Genomic DNA, 20,320 nt, shown 5'->3' on the forward strand with positions numbered 1-20,320 from the left:
TACATCAATAAAAATTTATTCATGCCAAATACAAATGAAAATCAAATAAAGAAATCAGAGAATCCTTTGATTCGCATGTATTTAATTAAATTCTGAATAATCTTCTTTGTCTCTTTACATTCGACGATATTTTCACAAAACCAATATAGGGACAATTAATGAAAGCACTAGAATATGTAAAAAGTAAAAACGAATATTCCTTTGAAAAATTAAAATACTGGACTGCATGCATAATTTTTACAACAGTTCAGTTCTTGTGTCTGGTTATAGAAAGGACTTTGTAGTTATGAAAGCGTTTGTTTTTATGCTTTTATTTCAATAATAAGGTTGTACTAATTGGTTGTGATATGAAACAGCTTTCTGCTTAGTCTCAATTAAAAAGTACCGAGCTCTAGACAAGTTATATCTGTTAGACAGATCGTTTTATTCGTAAGCAAGTAAAGGAAGAGCTTTTCGGGACTTGTAATGTTTACTCAAGATTGATGAGTCAAAAGCGAGTGACTACCAAGATGTGGACCTAAAATAAAAATGGTAGTTTCATATTTATCAGTTATTTAAATAACTTGGCCTCGTGGGTTGAACGTGCATTCGTTGGTACGAACCCCGGCTTCTAGCCTTTTAGTTTTAAATAGTTTAGAAGTTGAAGAACACATGGCTTCTCATTTATTACGTCAGAAAGGGAAAGCATAAGCAGTTAAATCTCGGCAAATATAGACTTGAGTCGAACTTGGTGCATTTTTCAGGCAGAGGTCCCAGATTTCGAGAAACATTAAGAAATATGTAATTAGATTACTAATTTTCTTTAGTAACGGAGAATTTTGCTTTTCACTCCAATAACCTGTTATTGATATTTTTCCATATGTAGGTACAAATGTATGTTATCAATCATTTAGTTTCCGGTACAACATGTTAATATTAGGTCCTTACATATGAAATTGGCGTTTTGTATGGGAGGAACAAAAAGTCGAATATTTTTAAATATAATGTATAAATATTTAATTAATCAAAGTATGAACCATTGCTTTCTACGCACTTTTGCCATCTCATAGGTCCCTTTACTAAAAAAACCAGTCGGACGGGAATCAATAAAATCTGTGAAGGCGATTTGGACGTGGAAGTTGTCCAAATATCGAAAAAAATGGTAATCTGTTGGAGCAAGGTCCGGAGAGTACGGAGGATGTCTTAGACATTCCAATTGAAGCTCTTCTAATTTGGTAGCCGTCTGTTGTGCAGTGTGTCTGGGTCTAGCGTTGTCGTGAAGTAGCAGTGGCGTGGAGTGATTGACCAGCCTAGGTTGTTTAGCCGCTAGTTTTTCCATCATGGTTTGCAATTGCTGACAATAGACATCAGCCATAATAGTCTGGCCAGATTCGAGAAAACTGCATTGAACAATACCGGCACTAGTCCACCAAACGTTTACAAGTAACTTTTTTCGGGTTAATTTTCGCTTGGGGCAGGATTTGGCTGGCTGGCCAGGATCCAAACATTGCGCTGAGCGCTTCCGATTATCGTAAAGAATCCATTTTTCATCACAGGTAATGATTCGGTTTAAAATACCTTCATTATTGTGCCGGTTCAGTAATGTAACGCAGCAGTCGACGCGCGTTTGCCGGTTTGCTTCAGTCAATTCGTGAGGTACCCACCTTTCAAGCTGGTTTAATCTTACCAATTTGCTTCAAGTGAATTAAAACAGTTTTATCACTAACACCGCAGCCTGCAGCTAATTCGGACGTGGTTTGCGATGGATCCGCTACCACAATAGCCTGCAATACTTCATTATCAACTTGGGTTCTCTGGCCGTCCACGGGGCTCGTTCTGCAGGTCGAAATTTCCAAAACGAAAACGTTGGAACCAAAAACGAACTGTGTTTTCTTTTGCAACATGACCGCCATACACATCATTCACCCTTCGAGTCGTTTCCGCAGCACTAGTGCCACGGTGGAACTCGTACTCGTAAATAATGCGATACTTTAAGTTTTCCATTTTGTAAAATGAGTGACGCAAACAGAAAAAACAGAAGAAGAAAACAAATGAATGACGGTCATCGAAGCACAAATACATGAGTATATAGTATGAGAATAGCTGTACAAATTTGAATTTGGAATTCCTTACTAAAGAGGAGAACATCGTGATAAAAGTGGCCAGTACGAAATACGCCAATTTCATATGTAAGGACCTAATATTTAGATTGTATTGTAAACTGAGCGTGTATTTTTGTACAAAGCATCCCATGCAACCTGTTCATAATATTAATTATCTTTCATCAGATTCTCAATCCGACGTCAGGGCTTAAATAGTTAGTAATACAGGACATATTGCTATTAAGTCAGACATATTTTTGAAAAAAACACAAGTTAATTAGTTTCAGCTTAGTGGCCCGAAAGAATTTCCGTTTTGCAATATTTAGAACCCAGGCATGTCACGTTCGTTAAATAGCTAATAACTAATTATAAATATAGATTTTTTGTAATATTTTATTACCAACAATAAGTTACAAATTAGTATTAAGGACCTACTGCCGTGCACCACCTCGTTGTGGAATCCGCTGGTACTTTCATACCAATACATTTAAAAATAGGAGCGTACCATTCCCTGAAAGATCGGCAACACACCCGTTAGCACCCGGTATTGCAACTGTCTCTGGGCGGCGGTTATCACTTTAACCAAAGTGCTCATCTGGATCCTATCCCATAAAAAAACAAATGTTGCCCGTTGAAGGGTAATAATAAAAAATTTCATTATTTTCATAAAAGTTTTATTACTTTTTACATTAGACGCAGATATATAACATCAATGTTTATTTACACAGTAGACAAAAATATTTTGAACAATTGACATGGCAGATATATTACAAACCAAAAGTATTTAACTTTGCTTAATAATAAAAAAATTAACATGGGTGAAAATTCTTCAAGTATCTATTAAAAGTACTTATATTATGTGAAAGTTTAAAAAAATATTTGGCTTTATTTTTTATTGGACAGATTCCGTTTCAATATAATTAAAAAATATAGTAACAAAATATGTTTAAATGCATCATGAAAGAGAGCAACAAGTGTTGTTTACTGTACGAGCGAGTGTTAATTACGCAAATAGAAAAACACACATTGGTGAGTAGAGCACGCTGAGCCACTGCTACAGTAACAAAATCAAAACAAAATTTCGATAATTCTTCTTCCTAACTATGATTGGCAGAAAAGGAAGTTAATTGATGGATTTACCAGACATTTCTGTTTCAATACCGTCTATCATTAATGTGCAATGCATCGTCCGAGCATCGGCTATTAATCATTGTCAAAAAATTTGCACTCAAATAGGAAAATTGTCATATTTTCGCTACACTTTTACTAAAACATATATGAACCTGTATCTGGGCTATTTGCGTGTATCAATAGTGTTATTTGGAGTAATATTTACAAAACATGGATTTTGAAAATCGTTATGGAGGCAATGCCCTGAGTTGCGATTGATTTTTGATTAAAGATACGACAGTCACGTGACACAAAACGATCACAGATTAGACTAATAAACTTGTAACATAATAACGAACCACACCTGTCAATATCAATTCTAATACTGTCATGGAGTATAATTTCGTAGCAGTTTGATTTGTATAATTAAAAAGCGATTATTAAACATGGCAAGTGTTTTTTCGACGAAATTAAACTCTGAGACCGTTTACAGGCACAGTTCCTATGGAACCGGTGTGACGCCATCTTGTCTAGAGATGCGTTTTGGTGCATTCTTGAAATGATGAACGTTTTATTAGAATTTTAATGCCAATACTTAATAGGTTTTAGTCACTAATGAATAATCTGAAATCTGATATGAAATATTATCAAATAGCCAATTAAAATTAATTACTTACTTTTTTGCAAATGTATCACTTTTTTTTTAAATTAAGCCAGTTACGAATAATTTGTCTATGGAATACATACATTATATATTCTATACCAGACTATATGTATGTATACAATCGGATGATATTTATTAGCGGTCATTTTCTAAAAACTATGTACAACTATAAATGAACTCGACAGAAAGATTCTTAACAAATTGATTATTTGTAAAAGCTAAATCCAAATTGGATTTTAAGATTTATATATATTAGAATAATAATAAAAAACGAAGGAAATAAATTTGACCAACGCAGTTCGTTGGAAAATGTTAAATTTTGTTTTAAATACCTCCGTCAAAAAAATCTTTAAATATCTTATAGTACAAACCAATACATTCATTGTACTAAAACGCACTACTTAATTCTGACATTCTAACAATTATTAGCGTTTTAATACAATGAACAATGTTTATGAGTGACAAAATAAATGTACAAAAGTACACTGTACAGTGTATGTTACATTATTTTACAAAAATAGTATTGTGTAACACATTCATAACTTATTATGAGATTCTAGGACATTTAACACTGAGCTCCTAACAGAGCTACGAATTTATATATATACATATATAGGTGCCCTATAGACGATTCATAAAAAATAATCAGTATAATTGCAGCGTTTTTACTTACTACTCATCTCTCTTTTCAACACAGCGTTAACACGATGTGACAGAACGAGACGAAAGAGTCAGAGTGCAATTAGACTAATCCAGTTTTTTTAAAGACTTTGACAGTGTTTAATAATACATTAATTAGAATGCTATTACAGTGTTTGATCCCCGGCTGAAAACACTTCGATGCTCTGTAACTTATCGACGATTTTGTATACAATATCGATAGTCTCAGTATCTATAACGATGCCGCATTGAGCCTTAATTCGGGTTACAGAGTACCAATCTATAAAATGTCAGTTAGTCATTGTTAATAAATGCCAAGACATAGTTTAGTTAAACGATACATAAAATGCGAAAATATACTTAATTTTCTATAAAAAAAAAAAACTAGACAAATAGATGTTTACATACAAATTTGCTACGTATAAAGGTTTTACATATTATGAAAAATATCGCTTATTTAATTTAATCCATAAGCTGCTTATACTAAATAGAATTAAAGTATTATAAATTTACATTTACCGTTGTCACAACATCAAGCTCTAATGACTAGGAAAATTTTATAACTTACGTATTTCCAAACTGGGATACTTCTCTGGGCCGAAATTAGTTTTTAAGAAATTCGATCTCATAACAATATTCTGTGATACATGACGTCGTGAATACCCTATCAAGACTAGTTTTACAACTTATATAGTAAAACCAGTGTGATGCGTACTAAACAGCTTACAAATAATTGTCTTCATTTGTAGTCGCCAGAGGTTAACTCAAAAGTTTCACAAAATATAAAAAATCTATATAGATCTTAACTCAAACCCTAGAAATAATAACTAGAAATACAATTGTTAGTAAATAAATGCTTAGAATAGTTAAAGCCGTTTTATGTGAAACATGGTCAAAATTGTTTTGTTCTTTTTTCGAGTTCACTCAGTACACTTTGAGGGACATTTTCGGGCATAGACAAAGACGCGATACCGGAGGCATAGACGCAAACTCAGAGACAGAGATAAAGATGGGAGACAGAGACTGTAGAAGTCCGGCGGAGACGCGAGACCGAAGACAGAGACGGGAGATCAGAGGCAGGGACGCGAGCCCAGGGACAGATTTGGGACTACTTTTTCATAGGCTTGGTATGGACGCCAATCTGAGACTGGGACAGAGACGAAAAACGCGAGACGCTTAGATCAAACAATATTCTCTATTCTAGATCTGCTATTGTGCATATAACAATTCCATTGGCGCATGCACCCATGGTATTTGACCCTATGCTAAATTTAAAAAAAAATTAAAATTTAATAACGTCCAATCGGAGAAACAATTTATTATAAAAAATAAAAATTGTACTGGTTGATTCATATATATAACATTATACGTTCCTAAAGGGAAATCTTCCAACCTTCGCCTCGAAGGTTTTCGTAAAAAAAACCAAGATAACAGAAAAATTGCGACATTCTAGTTTCGATGTACTAAATTGATAAGTTAGTTGAGGCCATTGGGGACTTAATCCTATTTTACTACTAGATGACTATGAATTATTACATATCCTTTTAAAATAATGTTTTAGTACGTATGAAATTATTAAATTTTAAACAGAAATAAAATAATGTGACTATAAGCATTTACATATTACAATTAAATTAAAAATTACCATTAACGATATCTTGATCTTTCAAAGAAGGCATAGGAGAGACAGATACAAGCGACGAATTATGCGAATCACGTGCGGTAAAGTGCGCCATCTTGAAATCGAACGGCGAATCAGAGTCCGAATCGGTGACGTCATCGATGACGTCACGAACATCAGGTCAGATGGCCTCGCGTCGTATGTTCAGGATTTCGCCACGGCACATCGGGCAGTCGCGTAGCATGGACGTACATACCGAGCAGAATCCCCTGAAAACGGTAAACAAAAAATGTTTAGCTTAGGTTCATTCAGAATCCTGTCTCGAGTCATAATCTAGTTTTGAGCACACTAAAAACTTCATCACAAAACAGGTAGAAATAGAAAGTAGAGAATGTAGATGATGTAAATCGTACTGCTACGAGCACTTACTTCCAGACCACTCAGACATAAATAAGCAAGATATTTACAATAACCGAGATACCATATAAAATTAATTATCACGTGTCCGTCATTGCCTTTTTTAAAGGAAGTTAGGGGTTTTTAACGTTTTGGTATAGGTACACCGAAATTAACTAGAGAAAAAAGTCAAAAGTTTAATGGGGCAGAAGTTTTTAGTCCAAAACACCCGAAAGCAAGATGGGCAGACTTGGCTAAAACCGCTGTTTGTGGACCATTGTGGTTGAAATTTTCCAAAGCGTCTTCTATCGGTGGGACAGCATATCCACACTGTGCTGGTCCATCGCTCTCCATCTCTAAATTTTACCACGAAAAGGTCGACGGTCCCCCCAATCGGAATCAGATAAAGAGGGGGACGGATCAATTACTTGAGGCGGTGATAGAGGGCGGTAGTGTGGCGTTCCATTTTTGAATTTTCGCCAAGACTTAACCTGAATTGATTGGAGTAACCGGCCCTATAATTTGGAATTTTTCTATGGGATAAGTATTATTATTCAAGTTGAAACTGTAACTGTTGAAAGTTTTACTGGGTCCAGCCCCCAAAGCGCTGCCTGCTACCTAACGAACCTCGGCTAGGCTCGCTAACGAGCGAAAAGCGTTAGATTTCGAATTTAAAAGCATTAATTTTCTCAGGAATTGCAATTATTACGTAAGCACTATTTGTCTTTGATTTTCTTATTTGGTGATTACGTCAACATTTATTATTTAATTTTTTACGCCCACATTTTCAGATAATATGGCTGTGAACCTCCACCTCGCGGGCAGCGTGCAGTACCGTGCACGTACATTATTCTTACAGTAGCTTGGCGGTACAAAAATTATTTTAATAAAAATAAATATATATTTTTTAGTTTTTTCGTCTTTTATATTGTTTCGTCTCGTAGAATAAAACAATAGTTTAGAACCCGTAATATATTAGGAATTTTCTTTAAACGAGCAACATAAACAAAACAATAGCCATACCATTAATAGTAATATAAGAAAATATTCATTCATAAAACTGAGAATTACTTTATCACCTGTCTCTTTTTTTAACACGCTGTGGATAGAGAGAGCATTATATGGTGGTACTAACCTGTGACCGCACGGTTCTAGTACACAACATGCCGTGTCATCGTAGCATAGCGTGCACGAGTCCTCCTTTACGCTGGAGTGGCGTAGACGCTCTAAGTATAACCGCCTGGGAATAACCTGTAGAATACATCAAAATTAGGTTTAATGTTTTACATTTTTAAAGTGTAAAATTAAAATTAAAATCAGTTGAAATTTCACACGGTCACATAGCCCAATGTGATCAAAGAGCCTTACTTGGAATGGCCCAGTAGGAAGAAAAATAGAGGACGCCCGCCAGAAACCAGAGAAAGTGGAATAACAGGGATCGTGAGAAAGGATTCCAAAATGGTGGCGAGGATGACATGTGACATGTTAAATATTTTTACAAGGCTATTTAAATTATTAAGATTTCAAGAATCATTCGCGTAAGTTTTTGTATGAAATTTTTTTAGTAGTTCAAGTAGAACACAGGATGTTACGAATAATGTAATATAGATAATCGCTTATAAATATCAAATTTATTGCACTTTGGATAATTTTAATTGAGTCACATATCAGTGAAGCCACAGATCTCATACATTCTCTATGAACGCATCCCCACTTGTCAGTGTCAGTGATGACATAGTGCTCTCAGTGTCAGTGCCGACATCAGCAATCACGGATGGATGTGTTGACAGCGATTGATTGAATGGGTTCGTGGAAATAGGGTTATGGGTATTTTCTTTCATCTTTAACTAATTCTTTGTATAACGTGATTAATTATCGTTCCGTCTCTCTTAATTTCCATGCTTCATGCACCCATTTTCTGTTTTTTTCTTGATGCTGCTCTTCTTCGTCTTAAGCAACAGCTATCATTGCTAGCTCAGTACTATTGAACAGAGCCATAATCACGTTACTTGACGACGGCCACATTTCCACTGAAACTCCGTAAACTGAGTACTGACATGTGTGAATTGAATGAATGAATACTGTATCACTGCGGCTTCACTGATATGTGTGAATATGGAGTAGGATAACTTAATCCATACTTAGCGCTAAGAGTCACTAATACGATATGCATGCTGGCGTTCGACAAGGCTGTTTACTCTTGCCACTACTTTCACCTGGTTTTTCTCGACGGGATTATGGTTCGCACACATAAGCTAGCGCCGCGGAATAGACTAGGGTTTAACTAACATTTCAGAAGATTTAAATTATAACGATGACCTACGACTGTTGAGTCACACGCACTACGACATACAAACCAACTTCGACGACCTCCAGGTCGTCCAATGCGAGGTGGGATTTGTGGGACTTAAAATCAACAGCCGATAGAAATGCGTGTTAGAGATGAGAACCGGACCCAATTGCAGATGGGTGTAGAGGATATCGAAAGCGTTCATCAATTTGTTTACTTCGGAAGCGTCGTGTCTGAAACTGGAGTAGTGCAGACATTCATTCACATTTGTTCAGGCCAGAGCAACCTTCGCACAACTTCGGCCTGTATGGCAGTCATGAATGTTGATGCGTCGAATCAAGCTTAAAATATTCGGAACCAACATCAAATCTGTGCTGCTCTATGGGTGTGAAACGTGGAAGGTCTCTACAGATATCTCACACCGACACCGAAGTCTTCGTCAACCGCTGGCTTTGCTGTATTCGGGGTATCTACTGGCCCCAGAATATCTTTAACGAGCAACTTTGGGAGCGCTATCGATAAACAGCGACTAGCAGATCAGGCGACGCAAGTGGAAATGGATAGGCCATACACTCCTAAGAGATTCCAACCATATCCCCAAGCAGGCGCTTGATTGGAACCCGCAAGGAAAGCGGAAGCGTGGCCATCCCAAGCAAACCTGGCGTCGTACATTTGCAGATGAGGCGACGAGAGCCGGAAAGACTTGGAGCGAGGTGAAATACGAGGCTCAAAACCGAACGCGATGGCGACTTACTGTGGACGCCCTCTGCCCCATCTAGGGGTAATGCTCTAGGACATTAGGTCAAGTAAGTCAACTCACTCATGTAATAAAAAATTGACGTATTGGAGACAGGAACATTTTAAGGACTTTATAGACCAAACGATAATTTACTTATTCTCGAATCATAATAGTTATCTTTCTAAAGAGCGTACAAATTCTTAAAAGGCCGGCAACGCACTCGCGAGCTCTCTGGCATGGAGAGCATCCATGGGCGGCGGTGTCACTTAACATCAGGTGAGCCTCCTGCCCGTTTGCCGCCTGTTTTATATTTAAAAAAAATCTTAGTATTTTTAACAATCACCTTCTTTTGTTCATCTGTAAGTTGGCCAAAATCATTGAATGTAGCGAATATTCTGTCTTCTGGCGCATACTTGAAAGGCTCCTTCCCGAAATTGAATTTACATTGTTGGTAAGCCATGAAGCTAGCGGCGGCAAAGAAACCATATCTGAAAAACCAATTTGGGTTTTTAGAAACCAGTTTTATGTATATTTTCTAACCCTTATCACATTTGGTTGTATTATTTGAGGTAAGTCACAAAAATAATACTGATAGTTTAATATGCAATAAGTAATCAATTTTGTTTAGGTTTTCACTAAATATAATATATGATATATATAAAGGACATGTGGAAGGAGTGTGAAGTGGCTGTGTCCGCCTGAGGTCCCTACGACAAACCCTGGCTGTGCATCAAGGGGCTTTCGAAATGTACGCATGTAATCCTCGCCCGTAAGGTAAAGGAAAACATCGCGAGGACACTAGTATATCTGACATCCAAAAAGTCGACGGTGTGTCAGGCCGAAGGTTGATCACCTACTTGCCGTCTCCGCTTAAGTGGAAGCACATGTATGAAAATTATCGTTTCGAGTATAGCGGAGACCGTAATGGGTCCGTTCAGCTCGCAGTGGAAGGCGGGCATTAGAGATGATGACGAAACATACACAACTATGAGGCCAAGACCTAAAAGGTTACAGCGCGCTTGGTCAATATTGTTACGAAGACGGGTCGACTGCAATGTTTCTAGATTTTTCCACTAGTTAGAGAAGTTTTCAGCAAGCGGTAATATGATTTCTGACCGTTTCAGGAGAGGGTCAATCACATATTAGAAAATTGTAATTTTCATAATGTTACCCTAGTTTTCAGGAAGCTGAAACCTTTTTTCAGTCGGTTTCAGAACATGTGTGGTCGAGTAGTGCAGTTTTCAGGAGACCCGTTTTCAGGCCTAGTTATACCCCTTTGATGAAGGAATATTCTAGACCAAACTTTCTAGGTGTGAGACAAGGACGAAATGATACGAGAGAGAGAGACAAGATCAGATCTTTCTCGAAACTAGACGAGCACTCTAGAACGCCGTACGACAAGGACGGAGCAACGTGCGAAAGAGACAAAGAGTGCGAACGTTCTAGAATTGTGCAATCGCTACTCAGTAGCAAGCCCGCCTAGAAAGTTCTCGAATATTGTTTAGAATTATTCCCAGGGATATATAAGCCAGCCGAAACGCGAATAGTCACTTAGTTTTGAATGCGATAACAAGAGCGAAACACCGAAGCGATAAAGTGCGAATAAAGTGAATATAAGTGATAAAGTACTGTGTGAAGTGTGCATAAGTGAAGTAATTAGTGACTGTGTTTTTGTGTGTTATTAGTGAATCTCTGCAATTAATTTTGTGCCCATAAATTCCTCATTGATTTATCAAGAAATAAACCCTTGAATAAATATAAGGCATTTTCTATCCGATCCCCTAGCTCGTAACAATATGTATAAAGGACAATGATCGCGTACCCGTATATGTACGTACGTATTTAATTATCATGTGGATGCTTGTTTGTTCTTATTAATTCAAAAATATACGGTAATATTTGTAATAGTATCTTCAACAATCAACGACAACGCACGTGAGATATTTGTGATGTAATGTTTTAAATAGGCAATTTTTTTTAAACTAAACTTTTATAATTTTCTGCCATCCACTGCAAATATATTATTTCATTCAATTGCAAGATAAGTATTTACTGTGTTCGTATTATTTTTAAATATAAATATTCTGTGCCCTTGAGTATTGACATATGTTATGCAAGGCGTAATTTTGTTTATGCAATATATTAGGTCCTTACATATGAAATTGGCGTATTTCGTACTGGCCACTTTAATCACGATGTTTTCCTGTTTGGTTAGGAATTCCAAATTCAAATTTGTACAGCTATTTACTCATGTATTTGTGCTTCGATGACCGTCATTCATTTGTTTTCTTCTTCTGTTTTTTCTGTTTGCGTCACTCATTTTACAAAATGGAAAACTTAAAGTATCGCATTATTTACGAGTACGAGTTCCGCCGTGGCACTAGTGCTGCGGAAACGACTCGAAGGGTGAATGATGTGTATGGCGGTCATGTTGCAAAAGAAAACACAGTTCATTTTTGGTTCCAACGTTTTCGTTCTGGAAATTTCGACCTGCAGAACAAGCCCCGTGGACGGCCTGAGACCCAAGTTGATAATGAAGTATTGAAGGCTATTGTAGAAGCGAATCCATCGCAAACGTCCGAGTTAGCTGCAGGCTGCGGTGTTAGTGATAAAACTGTTTTAATTCACTTGAAGCAAATTGGGAAGATTAAAAAGCTTGAAAGGTCACGAAAAAGTCACCTCACGAATTGACTGAAGCAAACCGGCAATCGCGCGTCGACTGCTGCGTTACATTACTGAACCGGCACAATAATGAAGGTATTTTAAACCGAATCATTACCTGTGATAAAAAATGGATTCTTTACGATAATCGGAAGCGCTCAGCGCAATGGTTGGATCCTGGCCAGCCAGCAAAATCCTACCCCAAGCGAATATTAACCCCAAAAAAGTTACTTGTAAGCGTTTGGTGGACTAGTGCCGGTATTGTTCATTGCAGTTTTCTCAAATCTGGCCAGACTATTACGGCTGATGTCTATTGTCAGCAATTGCAAACCATGATGGAAAAGCTAGCGGCTAAACAACCTAGGCTGGTCAATCGTTCCACGCCACTGCTACTTCACGACAACGCTAGACCACACACTGCACAACAGACGGCTACCAAATTAGAAGAGCTTCAATTGGAATGTCTAAGACATCCTCCGTACTCCCCGGACCTTGCTCCAACAGATTACCATTTTTTTTCGATATTTGGACAACTTCTTGCAAGGGAAAAAATTTAAATCTGATGGGGCAGTCCAAATCGCCTTCACAGATTTTATTGATTCCCGTCCGACTGGTTTTTTTAGTAAAGGGACCTATGAGATGGCAAAAGTGCGTAGAAAACAATGGTTCATACTTTGATTAATTAAATATATTATATTTAACAATATTCGACTTTTTGTTCCTCCCATACAAAACGCCAATTTCATGTGTAACCTAATATCTATTGAATAACAAATTGTATGGGTTTATTTTTACGGGATCAAAACTTATACAAAGATCTGACTACCTAATCTTTCTTTACTTTGCTCAAACGATTTTAATTATTTAAAAAAGTTAATAATATATACTTTTATTAATATTAACACTTACTTAGTAGCTTCACTGAAAACATATTATTTCATTCAATTGCAAGATAAGTATTTACTGTGTTCGTGTTATTTTTAAATATAAATAATCTGTACCCTTGACTCTTGACCTATGTTATGCAGGGCGTACTTTTGTTTATCCAATATATCTATTGAATAACAAATTGTATGGGTTTATTTTTACGGGATCAAAACTTATACAAAGATCTGACTACCTAATCTTTCTTTACTTTGCTCAAACGATTTTAATTATTTAAAAAAGTTAATAATATATACTTTTATTAATATTAACACTTACTTAGTAGCTTCACTGAAAACATATTATTTCATTCAATTGCAAGATAAGTATTTACTGTGTTCGTGTTATTTTTAAATATAAATAATCTGTACCCTTGACTCTTGACCTATGTTATGCAGGGCGTACTTTTGTTTATCCAATATATCTATTGAATAACAAATTGTATGGGTTTATTTTTACGGGATCAAAACTTATACAAAGATCTGACTACCTAATCTTTCTTTACTTTGCTCAAACGATTTTAATCATTTAAAAAAGTTAATAATAGATACTTTTATTAATATTAACACTTACTTAGTAGCTTCACTGAAAACATATTATTTCATTCAATTGCAAGATAAGTATTTACTGTGTTCGTATTATTTTTAAATATAAATAATCTGTACCCTTGACTCTTGACCTATGTTATGCAGGGCGTACTTTTGTTTATCCAATATATCTATTGAATAACAAATTGTATGGGTTTATTTTTACGGGATCAAAACTTATACAAAGATCTGACTACCTAATCTTTCTTTACTTTGCTCAAACGATTTTAATTATTTCAAAAAGTTGATACTAGATACTTTTATTAATATTAACACTTACTTAGTAGCTTCAAATATCTCGTTATACGTAGGCAACCTTTGTCCATTCACTGAAAATATAATCTCCTTTGTAGCCAGGTCAATGAGACAGCCCAACACGTCACCGGGTGCCCAAGGCTTCACTGCTGTAATGGAAGTCGGTCGGGCGTTATACCACACCAGCTCACGGCAACCATCGTATGATATTGAATACAAATCATCTCCGATACCAAATCCCTCCTGAAATATTTTTGTCACTTTATATGGGAATGGAAAAGTGTCGAAGTTAACATGGCAAGAGTTTGGTTATGACCGAAAAATTATTCTGGCATTATAGAGAAAAATCATTTAAAAATCTACCTATCGCTATATAGCTATCTAGGTCGTTTTGAAATAATATTTATATACATTATAATAAATCTATTATATATAATACATTCTTACATACATTGTAATACAATTACGGCCAGTTTTAGCTAAATAAGTTCTTATTTGTGCCGCAATTGTGTAAATCAATATGGCTTAAATTAATTTTTTATTGTTACAGAATTGAGCTTTTAGTACCATTTCAAGGTATTTCCGAACAATTACGATGTTATTAATAAAAGTTCATACAACTCTAAAGGCACACACATAATAATAGTTATATATGTTTAGACACTTAATTTGTTATATGTGCTAAGTATAGCAAACAACATTAGCTACAGGTGGTATCAATGGACATGATTATCGACCTATGCTGAAAACGATACGCACAAGAGGGGTTGCCTCTCACTAACATGACAATAATTCATATTACCAATATGTATGTTAATACTTAAAAAAAAGATCTATTTACATTAACTGCCAGTTCCCAAAGCAAGGGGCTATAGCGAGAAGAACTGTCCACTGGTTTTAATCGCCAAATTGGTGGTTTAGAATTTTTTTAGTTAGTATTAGCAAACAAAATAAACTTACGTCACTTAAAAAATGACTATTCTTCGTTGCCCAACCAATTTGCATGACTCCAGGTGTGACAACCGTCGCTTCGTAGTACCAGCATCCATCATCAACTTGGAATGTACAGCGGACACTTTCAAAGGAGTAAGAGTCACACCTTGCCTCTAAGCCATTGGGCGATATTTGTAAATACTCACTAACATCTTGGCAATTTAATATCGCATTAATATCTTTCATGTCTACAACCTCGTATGAAAGCTTCCTGCCTTCGACCACAACTGTAATAGAAGATATTCAAACATATACATATATATTTAGTAACAATATATTAACACTAGAGTCCTAAATTGCAGGGCCAGTATGAAGTACTTTTGAATTATTTGTCGCCTGTTTGGAATGTGGTTTCAATTGATAACTCGACAATATACTCTCAACCGCTGGGCGTGCCTTCCAATATTGTGTAGTGAGCATAAATATTTCTTGGTGTTCAATACTTGACAACAATATAATGTTTATAAAACGTTTAAAAAGATGAATCGTACGATGATAAAGGTACTTTTACGCCACGTCATATAATTAGTATTAAATTTAATACATATATTTTTAGAATATCGCGAAATATGCTTAAATAGGCCCATACATCTACAATAATTTTGCACAATATTTTTATTGTGCATTAATATTGAATCCAAACGTTCAATAATATTTAACAGTAAGTTTGACAAACTATTTACGTCAAGATACGAGAAACATGTCTGTTCGACGAAGTTATGACTGCAGCCATGCTAGTTTTTTTAAAATATTGCGCAATATTAACCCTACGCAGTACAAAAAATACATATTGCGCAATAAAATTTAAACCCGCCCAAACTACTGTTCAATTTTTCAATATCATCCCTACACTGCTAATAATATTGTACAATCAACTATATTGTGCAATATTATTGTAGATGTATGGGCCGCCTTAAAGGAATATGAAGAATACACACCCACACTTTCACACCATCACACTGCACAGCCGAATAAGGTATTTTGTATTTAATAATTGTTATTGATTTTGTTTATTATTATTTTTTTGAACCTTATTGTATATTACGTCATGTAATCCATCTTTGGCTATTTGTTGAGTGTAATTATTTTTGTTGTATTTATGTTAGATACAAAATATTAATATATTTCCAAACTTACATAGATTATCTAAGGACCAACTAGCACAGAATCCTACTTGTCTCCATATATTATCTTCACTATCAGCAAATTTTTCTAGATGTAATAAAGGATTCTCTCCAGATTTCTCCAACTTATCCTTGATCACTATTTTGTTCTCCATAGTGTGCGCAAATTTCTCCAATGCTATTAGAGCAAATAGACAAAGACACGGTTCTCTGTGGTCCACCTGTAAATAGGTAAATAATTTATATTAGCAGCAATATGTTGGTATATCCTAACCTTGCAATATATATAATAATTCCTAATTTAACAGCTAAGAAATGAAAATGACAAATTCTAATAATTAGTATTAATATTGCAGTATATTACTATATATAATTACTAAGTGTCTATCAATAGCTCAAATAACATCAGATGCCACAAAAGAGATCATCAGTAATACGGTCTATTTGTATTGTGTACCCATAAAAGAAAAAGCAAATAAATATCTTCTACAAGACAACATAGCGTGGTTACATTTACACAAACAACAGCTGTTTTCTAATGTTAAACATTATGATTTTATTGTATTATTCTGTAATATAATAAATAAAAAAATAATGAAGTGTCAACTTACAAGGAAGGTAAAGAGATAATCCAATGTCTTTTCAGTGAGCATCGCTATACTATTAGGTCCAACCAATTTTTCAGCAAGAGATCCAAGTACGATACATATATTACGATCTACTCTAACATTAATTTCTCCCTGTTTAGCTCTTTCACTCGACAAGCCAAAAAGCTCCGTGACCTGTAAAAATAATTTCATACACATAAGTTTTACATAAAATATTTATTTTATAGAACAGCAAACGGCAAACGGGCAAACGGGTGGTACCGCTACCGATGGCAATAGCAATGAATTTTGCTTAGTTGCAACGCTGCATACATGTCTTTCATATGCAGAAGGAGCAGGGTCGGGGATGTGGAACATGCTCCGTCAACCTTGAATCTTTGGTCGGTCAAAATTTAAAGATCCAGTTGCTTAATTTCTGGAAGCTTGAAGAGAACCGCTTTGTACCACACGCGATTGAAGGCTTTTACTGTATCCAAACTAACCGCTAGCATTTGTAAGATAGGAGAACTAAGCAACAAGAAGGTCACCAGCTGAGGTGGTGGCTTTCTATATACCTAAGGAGCTGGCCTTTAGTATAGGTTTCCATTATTTTGGAGAACAAGGAGGTTATAGCCATTGGGCGATAGGCCTTTTAGAGGGATCCAAAGTGTCGAAGCGGGCATCCAGTACTTCGGGACAGTGGGTCCGGAGCACAAGTACGCACCACAATTCGAGTAATCCCATCAGGTCCGGTGGACTTATGAATGTACAAGGAAGATAAGAGTTTTGTGGACATCACATTGCCGGAAAATTATTTCCGGCATCGAAGTATCACACCGCGAAATGGTTGGTGGTGGTCTCTAGATCATCCAAAGAGTTGGACGTGAAGAAACAGCCGAAAAGGTTGGATTTATCCTTCGCGGTATGGGCCAGTGAGTCACATCTATGTGCAGGGGTGGAACGGAGGGCTGACAAGACCAGAAGGCTCGAGTCTCTGAAGGGAGGTGGGCCAATCTATGGTCAAAGCTTGCAATGTGCTCAGTCTTTGCCCTAGTGTCTTGTTTGATGGAGTTGGAGGAAGAGTTATATGCTTTTTTAAGTTCTCTGGTATTGTAATCACCGATATCTGGTGTTGCCATAAATCAGTCTTTGTTATGCCATTATTAAGAATGAGATAGAAGTGAAGAACAGAAGTTCATATGGAAAAACAATACTTACTTTAATAACAGTTTCCCGGGATGGTAATGGACAAGCATCCAATAAGATTGAAATTGCTGTTGGGCCAAATGGGTTTTCTATAGGGATCACATTAACCATTGAGGTAATCATCTGAATCCAGCCTTCCTCTTTATCTGCTATAAGATGCAACTTCACAAGTGACACTGGTGATTCTTCATCACTGAAAAAAAAATGTATAGTTTTATTAAATGCAGTTTTAAGTACCAGACTAAAATTTAATGTTTTCTTAATGTCCATCCATAAATTCAGCATCACTAAAATATGCAACAGCAAAGTTTTCTCAATTAGCTTATGACATAATATAACTATTTTATTATGTTTTAGTTGAAAATGCCCTTATTATTATGTCTTGAAAAATCTATGTGGTGTATTACTTTTGTAAAAATGTATTATTCAATAAATGATTATGCGTGGGACACTGTAGTTGAAATAAATTTAATAACATTTGATATGATATGTACAGTATAAATAATATGAGAATAGACCAAATCATATGAGTAACAATGTAAAATGTAAAACTCATTTGAAGGCAATTTGTGCGTCATTGTGTGTGGCAGAATATGCCAACTTACTATTGCACCATCTTACACATTTGTACTATATTATTGCAATAAGTTATTATTATATAGTTACATCTAATGAGTAAGAGGCAAACAACAAAAATAAATTTATAGTAGGTATTTAGCTCTGTTTCAGCACATTGTCATTCATGAAAACCAAGATATTCAGGTAAAACATGTATAATAAAAGAATAAACCGAGGCCAACCGAGGCCAACTGAGCCAATGTTGTTATGATACAAATAATGTATTCCAAAAAGGTCAGAATCACTTGCAAGTTTGTTAAGAAAAAGCACCTTGGAAATAAGGTTTTAAATAACAAAAGAAGTAGAAGTAGAAATGAAATTTGCAATGCACACATAGTCACATACACAATATCACACAGACTATTGCAATCTAATTCGCACTAATTTGTCTAGATATAATTGTTGAAATAGTAAGTAGAAAAACTCTAAAAATTTACTGCATTAACACACTGGCTGTTTAAGGATACATGTAAGACAGCTTATTAATAAATGCTCATGTATTTTTCTTAGGATCAAATTTCTATAAAAAATGTCAACATTGAAAATGCCTCGCATAGCTTTTTATCACACCAAACTATATGAATATACATTGTTCATTATATACTATAACAAAGTGTAAATAACAAAATGAATAGACACATTATTATCAAACTTCTTTTTATGCAATTAACTGGATTACTTTATTATAAAGTAACATCTCACATTAAAATTATATATTCTAACACACACAATAAAATCAATAAATACTCTTAAATATCATAAGGTACTTACGTATCAACTCTTGAAGCAGCTACTGTTAACATTTCAAGAACTAGCTGATCGACAAGATTAGGATCCACTTTAGGAGACCTTTGCCTATTCTCATATGGTGAATTAGCACTCTGAGTAGCAGAGGAAGGTGCATATGTAAACACATCTGGCACAGAATTCTTACAGCAGCAGTCACCCATTATCTTTAATGTAATTATAGGATTAGAAAAAAATATACTTAATGACAATATAAAACTTATAAAGATAGAATCTTACTGATGTTGTTCGTTTATGTTTCTGCAGGAGTCACACCATTGTGATACCTTCGACGCAGCTGTTGAATAAAAACAAACAATACCTTATTACACTTTGGGATTTGAAGTACAAGATAATTTAGGATAATGTAGTTAATAATAATAATAACGATTTAAGAAATTGTGTTTAACGAAAAAAAAGAATTATTAATTTATATTATCAGTGTTAATGCTTTTGTCTATTATTGCTTTAACAAAATTAGAGTATCCGGGGCATATTTATAATTATGATCTTAAAAATAAGCGGATGCCTTCAAGAATTATTACCAATTACGAACCTTCAATAAACTTAAACACAAATCACACTGCGAACATACTACTGCGAATTCTTATTATTCTCGCTTTTAACTTGTTTCAACTCAATTTAACATGCCACAGAGAAAAGAATAAAGACCAACCAAAGCTTTCATATAAATCACAGACTAAATACATAAACTAAATCTTTAAATTATTTAGAGAAACATAAAGATTATCATATATCATATTATTCCAAAATATAAACAGTTAAATACAATTATACTTTAACATTAAAATAATATTATTAAATTAATTAATTGTGGTATACCATATATACAATTAAGAGTGTCATACACTCTTAATGGTGTTGGTTTTTATTTTGTAAGATTTGAAAATCAAATTAAACGTTTATACATGCCTAGACCCAAACTGGTACAACTCTATCTGTTAAAGAGTTTTTGCGCCGGTGCACTTGAACCCCACGGCCCAAGAGTCTCTCCTCC

At 35.2% G+C, this 20,320-nt stretch overlaps 1 protein-coding gene across 1 annotated transcript; it reads right to left on the reverse strand.

The window, feature by feature from the left end:
* Positions 1–2,814: 2,814 nt before the first annotated feature.
* On the reverse strand, positions 2,815–19,943 carry LOC123718729 (RING finger and SPRY domain-containing protein 1-like). Its single transcript, XM_045675474.1, has 11 exons — positions 19,859–19,943; positions 19,543–19,600; positions 19,288–19,469; positions 17,911–18,091; positions 16,717–16,887; positions 16,119–16,326; positions 14,949–15,208; positions 14,014–14,231; positions 9,905–10,049; positions 7,668–7,783; positions 2,815–6,405 (listed from the first exon to the last, which is right to left on the reverse strand). The coding sequence occupies exons 3-11, from the start codon at positions 19,464–19,466 to the stop codon at positions 6,318–6,320; spliced, it is 1,566 nt and encodes a 521-aa protein (XP_045531430.1). The 5' UTR covers positions 19,467–19,469; positions 19,543–19,600; positions 19,859–19,943; the 3' UTR covers positions 2,815–6,317.
* Between the last annotated feature and the right edge of the window lie 377 nt (positions 19,944–20,320).

Source organism: Pieris brassicae, chromosome Z, assembly GCF_905147105.1.
Source record: "Pieris brassicae chromosome Z, ilPieBrab1.1, whole genome shotgun sequence".
In the NCBI taxonomy this organism is placed as follows: domain Eukaryota; kingdom Metazoa; phylum Arthropoda; class Insecta; order Lepidoptera; family Pieridae; genus Pieris; species Pieris brassicae.